The 12,445-nt window shown below is 34.0% G+C and overlaps 1 protein-coding gene across 1 annotated transcript; it reads right to left on the bottom strand.

Moving 5' to 3' along the window:
- Positions 1-748: 748 nt before the first annotated feature.
- LOC132113152 (adhesion G protein-coupled receptor F4-like) lies at positions 749-6,937 on the bottom strand. Its single transcript, XM_059520971.1, has 15 exons — positions 6,717-6,937; positions 5,830-5,976; positions 5,607-5,719; positions 5,097-5,155; positions 4,885-4,994; positions 4,528-4,746; positions 4,211-4,435; positions 3,911-4,075; positions 3,230-3,411; positions 2,939-3,124; positions 1,403-2,710; positions 1,286-1,327; positions 1,082-1,117; positions 902-982; positions 749-804 (listed from the first exon to the last, which is right to left on the bottom strand). Exons 2-14 carry the CDS (start codon positions 5,957-5,959, stop codon positions 920-922), a joined length of 2,838 nt encoding a protein of 945 aa, XP_059376954.1. The 5' UTR covers positions 5,960-5,976; positions 6,717-6,937; the 3' UTR covers positions 749-804; positions 902-919.
- Positions 6,938-12,445: the final 5,508 nt, after the last annotated feature.

Genomic DNA, 12,445 nt, shown 5'->3' with positions numbered 1-12,445 from the left:
ATTATACTTACATGAATATACACAAAACTGAATAAACCATTTTCAGATAGTAACACTAATATATTAACTAAATTATTTTCCAAAAATCATAATGATCTATAGTTTGCACCAGTTTTGAGTAACACAGAGTAGACATACAAGCATAATTATACTTACACAAAACGAAAAAAGAAAAAGAAAAAATGAACTCAGTCAACCCGGCAGAAATCTAAAACAAAACCATAATATGACTAACATGACTATATCTATATGTGACCACAAAACCAGTCTCAAGTGTCAGTTTTTCAAAACTGAGATTTATACATCATTTGAATAAATAAGCTTTCCGTTGATTATGGATTGTTAGGATTGGACAATATTTAGCCGAGATACAACTATTTGAAAATGTTGTGGAATCTGGAATCTGAGAGTGCAAAAATGAGATAATTTCCTTTAAAGATGTCCAAATGAAGTTCTTAGCAATGCTTATTCTTTATCAAAAATTAAGTTTTGATATATTTATGGTAGGAAATGTATAATATATCTTCATGGGACATGATCTTTACTTAACATTCTAACAATTTTTGTCATAAAAGAAAAATCGATAATTTTGAAACATACTATGTATTTTTGGCTATTGCTATACATATACCTGACTGGTTTTGTGCTCCAGGTTCACATATATTGTTATCCTCTGAGCTAGAATATCACCAGATATTGTACAGTTTTCTAGAAAAAATATGTTTTAGAGCTGTTCAATGTGACAGAATTGAATTTTCCCTCGAGTCTCATGTCTTCTCTTCCAGTGCTCTTAGAAGGCACAGACTAAATGATTCACATGCGGATTTGGAATAAAAACAACATTAGAACAAAACACGTAGACACTTAATAAAATATTCTATAGAGCACAAATGGAACTTACTTTTAATCTGTCCAATCTTTATTTCATCATAACTGAAGATGTCGCTTTGCCCGAGCTTTCACTTTTAGCATTCACTGATTGCTGATATAAGAAAACGTGGGAACACGAGCTGTGTTATTGCATGTGTTCGTAATGCATTTCGAATCTATAAAAGCATGTATTTCTCTCGTACATACTAACCTTGGATTGGAAACGCTTCTGAAGTGCATCACGAACCTTTGGGGAAAATTAAATATGATTATAATGGGCTTGACTGTAAAGTTTCTACAAACTAAAACCTTACAAATGTGATCAGTAATAATCAGCTGATGCAAATAAATGCTAATTTTCAGTCTAAATTCCTTCATCAGTCATACAGAGGGCATGTGTTGTAGGCATAGGTACCTTTTTCTCTACCAAGCAGTTTGTCAGCAGTATCAAAAAGCCCTGCAGGAAAATATTTGAATGTAAATGAACGAACGAGTATATAAACAGATAAAGTGTTTGATGCTTGATCCTTACCTGCAGCGAATTGAATAATGTAAATGCGTAGCTCACAATTTGGGCAAAAGGTTTTTGTGTAAGATCAAGGTACAGCACTAAAATCCCGAGGAGCCAAGTTATTCCAAGGACAGGGCTTAGGAAAACTATTGTCTTAATCATACCCTTGGCAACGTCCTTGTTGTCCCGCGCCTTTGAATCCGACACAGTAGGAGTTACTATCTTCATGATCACCACAACCAGTGTGAAAAGGTTTACCATCACGATAGTTAAGGCAGGAATTACAAAGGAAAAGAGAGAGCCCTTCAGCACACCCCGATATATGAGCCAGCAAGTCTCTTTGGAATAGTATTTATCTTCTTGACCGTTCTCAAATGTAATGAAGGTTGTTGCCACACATATTAAAGGGCATACGTAACCAACAGTGATAGACAATACCAAAAAAACCTTTTTCCTCAGCTGGTCAAAGACAAATATCATTTGGTGAAGAAGCACGACACTTAAGCACAGCATCCAGAAGAAGACGGCAAGGAAAAAAAAGTGTTTGAATACTGTGAGGATGGAGCACCAGTTTGAGTGGATTACTGTTGGATCAGACGTTGCTAAAAATCCACAGTGTGCCATCAGCAAGCAGAAAGAGATGTTGACTAAGGCCACGTGCCGAAAATTGGAGATGTCTGACTTTACAACTGTATCCCACACCAAAAACTCAATGATTAAACACAGAACAAGTGAGACGATGGATACCCCTAAGCCAGCGTAGGTCAGTTCCTTCATATACGGAAGGGTTTCTGCATTCTTGGACATCATTATGGTGAAGGCAGAGTTGTGTGTACATGTGCACAACTTTTGATTTTCCGCTCCACCCCACGTACAACCATCTTTAGACCAAGTATTGTTATGTTCATCCCAGAAAAGACAATACATTTCATGATTCCGAAGTCTGTCTTCACCATGATCGAACATCATCTGGACAGAGATAGGATTGGTCTTATTGTTTACAGTGGTGACTGACAAGATGGTGGTCTCTAAGGGCCTTGTTTCATACTTGGGTAAAATTTCGTGAAGGTTCCGGAATGCAACGACAACGACCCTATTGTCTGTGCTGATGCTGGCATTAAAGTTGCTGCAATGTGCGTCTCCGGTCTTATTACAGACTTCCAGTTTAACATTATTTGATTTTTGAGGCTGACTCATAGTCAGATTTGAGTTGCGTATAATGTTCTCAATAGTCTGTAGATACGTTACAGATAAATAAGTGTTTTTAGTTTCAGGATTGTTCCAGGAATCTGTTTTATTCAAAGCGTTGCTTATAGCACTGACAAAGTTCTGCAATGTAAAGTGAAATGCGATTAAACACTGATTATTACTTGGAGTAAATTTTTTCATGTTTTTATAACAACCACTCATCAAACTATTGCAATAGAGCTAAAAAAAAAAACAAACAAAAAAACAACAACCCTGTTCCCGAACCCAATATCACTGAAGATTTTAAAGATGTTTATAAGAGGGTCAACACACAATGTCACAAAGAAACGGAAGAGAAAACATACGTACAGGCATGACAGTATCATTCCATTGATTCGACTGCTGTTTAGACACTTTGTTCAAGGCTTCAAAAATACCCACAGATGCGTTAATATTTGCATATGAGTTGAATGTCTCCACAGTGGTTGAATCCTTTATTCGAACGAAAAGTCCGTCTGCATCATTCTTAATAAGGCCAATGCCTTTATTTAATATCTGTTATTATGACAGCAAAACAATTAAAAAAAGTTAAAAGAATTTAGTGCTACGTTTAAATCTGTCCAGCAATAACATCAGTAAATGAATACAAAAGAATGATACCTCTATATCCTTTTTAATGCTGTTTAGTTCCAAATTCACACAAGTAGAGAATTCTTCTTTCCATCCTTCATTGCACAGTTTCATTTGTGAACCAACAGCAGAGTTCTCACAGGGTAAAATGGCTGTATAGTTGTTTTTTGTAATGGGCCACACACCATCTCCTTCGCAGAATTTTGAACTGGCTGTATTACAGAATAATATACAGTACTATTGATTTGTTTTTCTCATCATTTGTGTTTTTATAATTCCAATAAAAAAATATTTACTAGTGTTTATTAAGTCTAATACTCATCAGTTTGGAAGGAATAAAGTTATTCAGCTATTCGCCCACATCCAAAAACTTTACTTCACTCTCCCCCTTTACTCACTATCATCCCATTCCAAACCTGAATGGCTTTTTTTTTCATCACAAATTAACATTTTTAAAAAGAAAAATGCACCACAAATGTCATTCCAAATCATAAAATACAATCATTCATTGTTCATCTTCCACTGCAGCTCTCAAAAGTCATTTTGTAGTCTGTGTTTTTGCTTTCCAATTAAGAGCTTCAACAGAGAGGAAGACTGGCAGTGAATAATGACTTTATCATATGGGGCCACATTTCCACATGAAATAGATCACCCAGAGTGTCTTCCACAATTTTTCAAAGAGACAAAGAGGTAAACAACAGCAAAACTTACAAAGAATGGCTGGGATCTCCACTTTTTGGGTTTTATTTTGGTTGTACTTGGCTCTTTTGTTGGTGAATATGCATGCAACATTCAGTGTCTCATTCCTATTTATATTATACGATTCACAATTTATGATCGCCTCTGCTTTGTAAGTTAAAACATTGTCCTGGATTTCTAGAAAATGCAGGGATATGAAAATCGTTTATCACAATGTAAAAAATTATAAATAAATAAATATTTATCTTTCAATCACATTGGTTACGCTGGCTGATTGCATTGAGAGAGCAAAAGTGGTAATGAGATGCTCACCTGGTCCTATTTCTGTGAAACTAAGAGCAGTATTCCAAGTAACCGTGTAATTTTCTGTACTTTTTGAAATTTTACATTCAATGGTAGCCTTTTTGAATTGGTTATTTCTACAATCAGAAAACTGGGGAGTGCTCTTAGCCTGTATTTCTGGCAGAAGTGCTATGTCCAACACTGTACTTGCTGTGTGTTGTATGGACCCTTTTGCATACACGCACTGAATTGATCCTTAAGATAGATAGATAGATAGATAGATTCAGTTATTTGATTCAGATTCAGTCATGCAGTTATCCTAATTGTGTATGCATGCAGAAACTTACCTTTCCAGCTGCCTGAAATATGATTTAGCTGAACAATGTCCTCCAAAAAGTTGTATTTAAAGTCTGCCTCTTGTCCTGTTGTGATCTCAGTTTTTTTTTTATTCCACTCATCTATTAAGTACCACCTTACCTCTCCCATCACTTCTTTCGGACGACAAATTATATTTACCGAGGAGTCGATATCAATCGGATCATGAGGACCTTCAATAACGACGAAGCCTTTGGAAATAATAACAAGGTGTGATTGTGCAATAAACCTCTCTTTATAGCAAACCATTATAAGCATTGTAAATAATAATACTACTAATAATAAAAGTTAAAGGAATAGTTCACCCAATGAATGAATGACTAAGTTACCTGTTGTTTTCAGATCAGAAGCAGGCAGACTGTTGGTAACGTTCTCCAACTGATTAAGCGTAACTGAGCCCATTACCTGCACCGTATAATTTACGATCACACTGCCACTCCTTTAAATCAAATGGGAAACGTTACTACATTTCATGCAATTTTTATGTGTGTAGATAGAACAGTAAACGGTAGCTGCCAGAGGTTCTTGTTATCATGATTACCTGTAACTGTTGATAATCAGAGAATCAAAATTTTTCAATGTGCTGTATTTTTCTGCAAGCTAAAAGAAATTGAAATATACCGGTTAGGTATATACAAACAGTGCAAATATTACTGGAGTTGATAAAGTTAATAAAAACCAACAATACAGTGACAGTTTTTAAGCATTGCACTTGACAATACGGTGCCTGTATATTTTACAGTTCATATACTGTAATTTCCTTTTTGCCCACAGGAGGCAAAAACTAATGCTGACATAAAATTTGTATTTGTTCAAATAATAGCTAGATAGAATATAATGAATTAATTAAACAACATAAAATGTTAAACATCAAACACCATATTGAAAAAATATAATAAAAACAATGTTGTTGTTGGCATCCGTCTGTCTCTGGAGACAATGGAATATGCGTCAAAGAGTCTCTTTGGTTAGTATGCAAATATTTATCAATTTACTTTAAAAATGACTTTAGGAATTTTTTTTTTTTGCACTGATTTTCAGCAGTACATACCATTTTGATTATTTTCTCGTTGTTATCCTGGTACTCTTTAGTATTTTGTTTGCTCGGGTCACATAAAAGTATGCAAGACTCGTTTGCAAATGTAGTAAATCCATTGATGCTTACTGGAAAGAATACGAATTGTAGCATTTAATGACCAGTATTTATATATTTATGTATTCATTTATTTATTTTTTCTCAAGAAATCCTGTGCCCATATCAAACAATACTCTACCTCTTGATTTAGGCAAACACACAGCAATGTCATTAACTTTCTGCCTGCAGGTGTCATTGCAGCAGCCATATGTTTTGCACATTTCCTCACTGTATGTGTAGTTCACCATGCATGAACAATCTTTATACATCTCATCCAGTTTGCAATCTGCAAACAAACACATTATATGTTTTTTTTTTTTTTGGACAATCAATTAAAGATTACTCAGAGATGTAGCAACTGCCCATAATTTCTATTTTTCTTAAACCCATGGGTCAGTTCCCTTATGCAGTACATTTTCATGTTCCCATCATATATTTGATCAATTATCATACCTTATAAATAAACTGTATTAGCTTTCCTAAATATCAGGTAAACATGGGGTGAATTTAACTAAAAATAAAAATTAAAAACTAACAAACTGATTTAGAAACATTTGCTCTTTTTAACTACAATTGAAACCTTCCAAATCCTTCCTTCAATAAAATCTTCAAAGCAGTTTGTATTCTTGGGAAATTTATTTTAATTGGGAATCAATGTGTCATTTTTAACTATTAAAATAATGTTTTGTCATTTTGGATTTTTCTTTTCTTTTTTTTTGTGTAAATATCTTTTAAGCAAGCGCATTTATTCTTAAACTTTCTAATGCTCAACAGGGAAGCCACAATTTATATTTTATTTGCATTCTTTGTACTCTAAAAATAGGGTGTTAACATGAAGGATTTTTGAATTACACTTTGCGTTGTGTGATGTTTTGGGTTAAAGGAAAGTCCATCAAATTTACACATTTTGTACTGGCAGAAAATGACACATTTTTCAAATTTTATTTTATTTTACATTACTTTATTGTATTTTTTAAAGTGTGAGATATGTTGAAGTGTAAATTCAAGCATTATATGTTTGTTTACCTGTTGTGATGGTGATGTCTGTTACAGATGCATCAGTTATGTATATTATTGGCAGTGTTTTCAGATAATTAGTGATGTTGTCATACACCGATGACTCGATTTCAAGCTCTAACCAGTACACCTGTGTGGAACTATCTGAAATGTAGCATTGTGACAGTATTCAGTCTAACATGCAGACAATTAATGGAAAAATACATATTTTTTATTCCATACATTGATAATGAGCAACCTATACCTGCCACAGCAACCTATCAAAGAAAAGCGTTAAAGAGTTAATGCTAAATGTAATAAATTCTGTATATATGCATAACTGTATATATACATACTGTTTATATATATAACTGAATAACTTTTATAATAATTACATATTATCCCACCTTAAAAAACTCTCCCAGAAAAAGGAGAATGATGACTCTAGACAATTTCATTTTTGTGCCATCAATTTCTGGTGGATGGAACAGAGCGCAGTCATTTATATGAATATGTGCATATGCTTTCCATCAGTGACATCAATAATACAATTTCAATTTTTTAATTTGATTCATTTTAAAGAGACATTAGACACAAGAAATGAATACAAACATTTAAAGAGGTCTGCTCTTTTCCAAAGTCTTGATTTTGTTTTGTGGGTAATTGTTAATCACTGTAGGACTATATAAAGGAGTCGCTGTTATGCATTGAAACTGCTTTTTAGCTTCACTTTCGAGATTCGTGATCACACTATGCTGTTTATACTTGACCAGCAGTATTTCCACACATTTTACATTCAATTTTTTGTTTTGTCAGTGGTGCATAGAATCTGCAAATAATTTGCCATCGTCCTCAGTCATCTCTCATACTAACTTTATGTAAGCAAAATTTTGCGTACAGTAATGTAAACGTTAATTGTTTTCCTTGCTTTTCTGAATACGGATTCACGCTTCAGCCCCCCACTCACCCACTGAAAACACAACTACATTAATTTATATACAATACTGGAAAAAGGTTTTTATTTTCCGGTATTGTGACCAATGCTGCATTTATTTGGTCAGAAATACAGTAAAAACATTAACATTGTAAAATATTTTATAACTGTTTTCTATTTGAATATATTTGAATAAGTAATGTATTCCTGTCATGTAAAGCTGATGTGCTGCACTGTAAAAGTTCAAAAGTTAAGAAAACCTAAAAGTTTAAGGCAGCCAACTTCAGGACATTTGTGAGTTTTCTTAACTCCTTGTGTTCAATTTATGCAACAACAAGTTGAGAAAACAGAAATCTCCTGAAGCTGGATGCCTTAAACTTTTAGGCTTTTTTTTTAAAGTGTGCTTCATATTTTTATGGAAATGGTCATAGAGTACCATTCAAAAGTTTAGGGTAAGCATCAGTTTATTGTTTCTTGCTGAATAAAACTATAAATTTCTTTTCAATTTCCATTTAAAAAATGATGTTAAAGATATGTATAATGTTACAGAAGATGTCAAATAAATGCAATTTATTAAAGTTTCTACTCATCAAAGAAGCCTAAAAAAAGTTTTTACACTCGTGGAAACTCACTGAAACAAAACTTCCCCAAAGGGATAATAAAAGCTTATATGAAGAACACTAGCTAGAATCCATTAAACGTCAACATACCTCTCTTCCTTCCCAGTCCTGTCAGCAGTGGATTCAGGATGCAATTTTATTGCTGTGATCACTTTCATAAAAAGCTGCAAGCGGCTTTACAGACCATGTGAGAAAATGGAATGATAACCTGCTCAAAGAATATTTCCAATAACCATCCTGATTTGCATTATTTCAGTCACATGACTTAAAATATAGCCTACTGTACAGGATACAACAGTTCCACTTAAAAATATATATTCTTTCTAGCTGAAGTCCATACATCAAAAGAATTTTTGATGTTTCATAAAAAGAACACCATAGTTAGGTTGTTGTTATTCTTTTTTTGTTTGTTTGTTTGTATTTTCATAAATACAGCACACTGGGTTCAGAAAAAAAAAACTTCTAATAAATCTCACGAATGATTGTAAAGAAGCAGCATGTATAACATAGAGGTAAAAATTCAATGTGTATGTATCCTTAAATCTGTCCTCAAGGTCTTGTAGATAGTTAAGTAACCAGATTATTTTAAGTAACCAGATGCACCATTTTCACCATAAAACAGGTGAAGAAAATTCCAAAGATGCACATTTAGTCAAACTTAGATAGGGTGCTGGACTTTTTGTCACACAAGACAATAAGAAAACACACAACCCCCCCCCCCCCCCCGAACAAGAGATCAGCATTGTGGTGTTTTTTCAGCTGCAAACACCACCATTGTAGACGTTTTGGTCATTTGCGTCATCTGATTTGTTAGAATGTAAATATGTATTTACTGAAGACATATTCCTGTATTATAAAACCCACAAATGACTCTGCTTATCTTGTGTCTCCAATACTGCCTTCTTCATTTGCATTTATTTTGCTTACAAGCAACATGTGCTCCACATGTTCATGTTATAAACCTTATCTGCTCTGAACTCGTCAAACTTTATGAAAGGTTTTGTTTGCTTCAGTTCTTTGGCTACAGTGCACAGTTGAGGAAATGAATGTTATATATTATTCAATCATTACTTCTGTGCATCTTAAGACCAAACAAAGGCTCTGACATGTTTTATGATCAGTCAGTAGAAGTTTCTTTCAGTTGAAACAGCTCAGACTTTCATTTTAGTCTAGGACTAGGCTTAAGCCTCGTCTGTGAAACCAGAGGGGATTATGTTTTGACTATTTATCAAAACATATCCAGCTCATTTCAATTTCCATACATTTACATTCACGTTTAGACACTTTTATCCAAAGCAACTTACAAATGAGTACAATAGAAAAACATTCTGTATGTAAGTGCTATTTGTGTATATACAAAACATATTTCAAGATTTAAAGCGGAAGCTTAAGATCAAACGCTTTTTTTGTTGATCGAAAGAAACATTGTGTACAAAGTTATGGTATATATATTAAAAAAACTGCATTGAACAGCACAGAATGTTCAAGAATGACCATCCCCCAGATGCTAGTTTGACTATCAGTAAAATCCTGCGTTTGGGGAACCAAGCCTCAAGGAAGCAGATCCTGTCAACAGCAGGCTCATTCATTTACACTGAATAAAAAAAAAGTACCTACAGTCGCTAGTAACAAAAATACTCAAAATAGCACTACTCTATTTGCATTTTACTTTGCATGGCCTAATTTTTATGGAATGATAACTACTGACTTTTGCTTTTCTGTGATAATTTATTCTCATTTCTGTATACTACTTAATATTGTAGCCTATATTACAGTATATGCCACACCCCTTTGAGTCCCCATGTAGATTAGTTCATTTCAACAACTGAACAATCTGTTAATGGTTTTCTGGCATTATGTTAAGACTCTTGTCTTAAGAACTAGTTTGAGGTTAGCCAAGAAACCATCAATCTCACTTTTCTGATTAAAATTCTTCGGGAACAGATGTTTAGATAAATGTAGCATTGCATCACTTGCTCACCAATGAATTCTCTGCAGTGAATGTGTGCCGTCAGAATTAGAGTCCAAACAGCTGACAAAAACATCACAATAATCCACAAAGGACATGTTATTATATATTCGATTTATATTGATGTTAAAAATGTCTTGATGGATTACAAACATGCAACTTTTCCCTTCACATGACGTTAACTGATGGACTGAAGACATGTGGATTTCCTCTGGAATATTGTGATGTTTTTATCAGCTGTTTGGACTTTTGTTCTGATGGCACCCATTCTCTGCATTGGATTGAAAATGATGGAATGCTGCATTTCTCCAAATCTGTCATTATGAAGAAACAAACTCATTTGTGAAAAATGAAGTGAAGTGACATTCAGCCAAGTATGGTGACCCATACTCAGAACTTGTGCTCTGCATTTAACCCATCCGAAGTGCACACTTAACCCATCCGAAGTGCACACACACAGAGCAGTGAACACACACCCAGAGCAGTGGGCAGCCATTTATGCTGCGGCACCCAGGGAGCAGTTGGGGGTTCGATGCCTTGCTCAAGGGCACCTAAGTCGTGGTATTGAAGGTGGTGAGAGAACTGTACATGCACTCCCCCCACCCACAATTCCTGCCGGCCCGGGACTCGAACCCACAACCCTTCGATTGGGAGTCCGATTCTCTAACCACCAGGCCACGACTTCCCTCATTTTAACAGCACAAGACTTTGCTTTTTATTTCTTCTTCTAGGCTATTTCAAAGATGAATTTCCTGTAAGCTTGATAATGCAAACATAAAAAAATAAAATAAAAATAATAGTTCACTACGCTGAACTTCTTGGGTGCGTAGATCAATCAGCACATCATATTCCAGTAAGGGTTCTGCTTAATCTTCTTAATCACTTTAATTTGCAAGAGCAAACAACACTCAGATGTTTGAACATCAAGCCTTCTTCAGTGAATCATACAGTGACATTTCTTACAAGCGTTCATAAAAAAGAAATGAAGTCCAAAGATCACCCGGTGAAAAGTCACAGAACAGGTGTTAGTGATCATGAACTTAATTAACCAATCAATCAAGCAATTTCAGGACAAACAAACAAAGATCATTCCAAAACACTCTACACATAAAAATATTATAAAATGGACACAGAAGGAAAGCAAACAACACAAATAATCCATTCAGAAATAATCTACGAGAAATAAAAATAAGAAATGGACATCAAACCATCAGCATAAATCAAAGAGCCGTTCATTAGTCCGTATCATATCAAACAATAAAGGGTTAACGTTTTAATTTTTACTTAAAGAAAACAAGAAGGTTCAAGTCCTCATGGTTTAGAATCTATTAGTCTACTTTTCTAAATAAATTCCAATAATTCTGAAAAACCTGTCTAATTTATCATTGAGATGATTGTTTGTTTTTGATAAAAACTTCCTTTGATAAAAAATCCTTTTTTTTCAAAATATGTAAAATTATTAACTTCGTATAGACTACTATTACCAAAACACTATCCATTTTTTCGAAGTTTAAATTGTAAAGGTCTTCCGGAAATAAAAAGATAGAAACATAACTCTTGCTGCGGATAGTTTTCATGCTCTATCGTTAAAAAGGATTTGCCGCTGAGTAAATTTTTTAATCGAATATGTTGAATCTGTGGAAGAAAAGAATTCGGAAGGAAGTTTTGAGGAACAATCTCGCATACAGTTCGAAGCTCGTGGATATCAACACACTTGGCTTCAGTCGGCAAAGTGTTAGATAGGCAACAATTATTACATAAAGCTAATATAAAAAACTAATGTTTTTTTTTTTTTTTTTAGTTAAATGTGTGCTGACTTTTAGCGAACACTCTTAACAGATCAAGGAAATTATAACAAAATATTGGAATATTCTTTCAACTGAACCTTCTTTAGGTAATTATTTTATTTTTTATTTTCAAAAGATCTAATAATATTGGCAATAAAAATCTGATATTCATACTGACAAGATTAAAACATTTATAAACGTGTTTTTCCCTATTGTGCTGCCTACTCATCGTTAACAAAACCTAATCAATTCAGTGATGAACATTCTAGTAAAGCGATTTACATTAACTGTTTAATTACCTGCTCTAGGCTATCTTTACATGTTAAAATGTCCATGCCCATTTATTTACATGATTGGTTAATTAAGTTCGTGATCACTGACACCTGTTATGTGACTTTTCACTGGGTGATCTTTGGACTTCATTTCTATTTTATGAACTCTTGTAGGAA

Source organism: Carassius carassius, chromosome 32 (genome assembly GCF_963082965.1).
Source record: "Carassius carassius chromosome 32, fCarCar2.1, whole genome shotgun sequence".
Taxonomy (NCBI): domain Eukaryota; kingdom Metazoa; phylum Chordata; class Actinopteri; order Cypriniformes; family Cyprinidae; genus Carassius; species Carassius carassius.
This window is presented reverse-complemented; position numbering and strand designations above follow the sequence as displayed.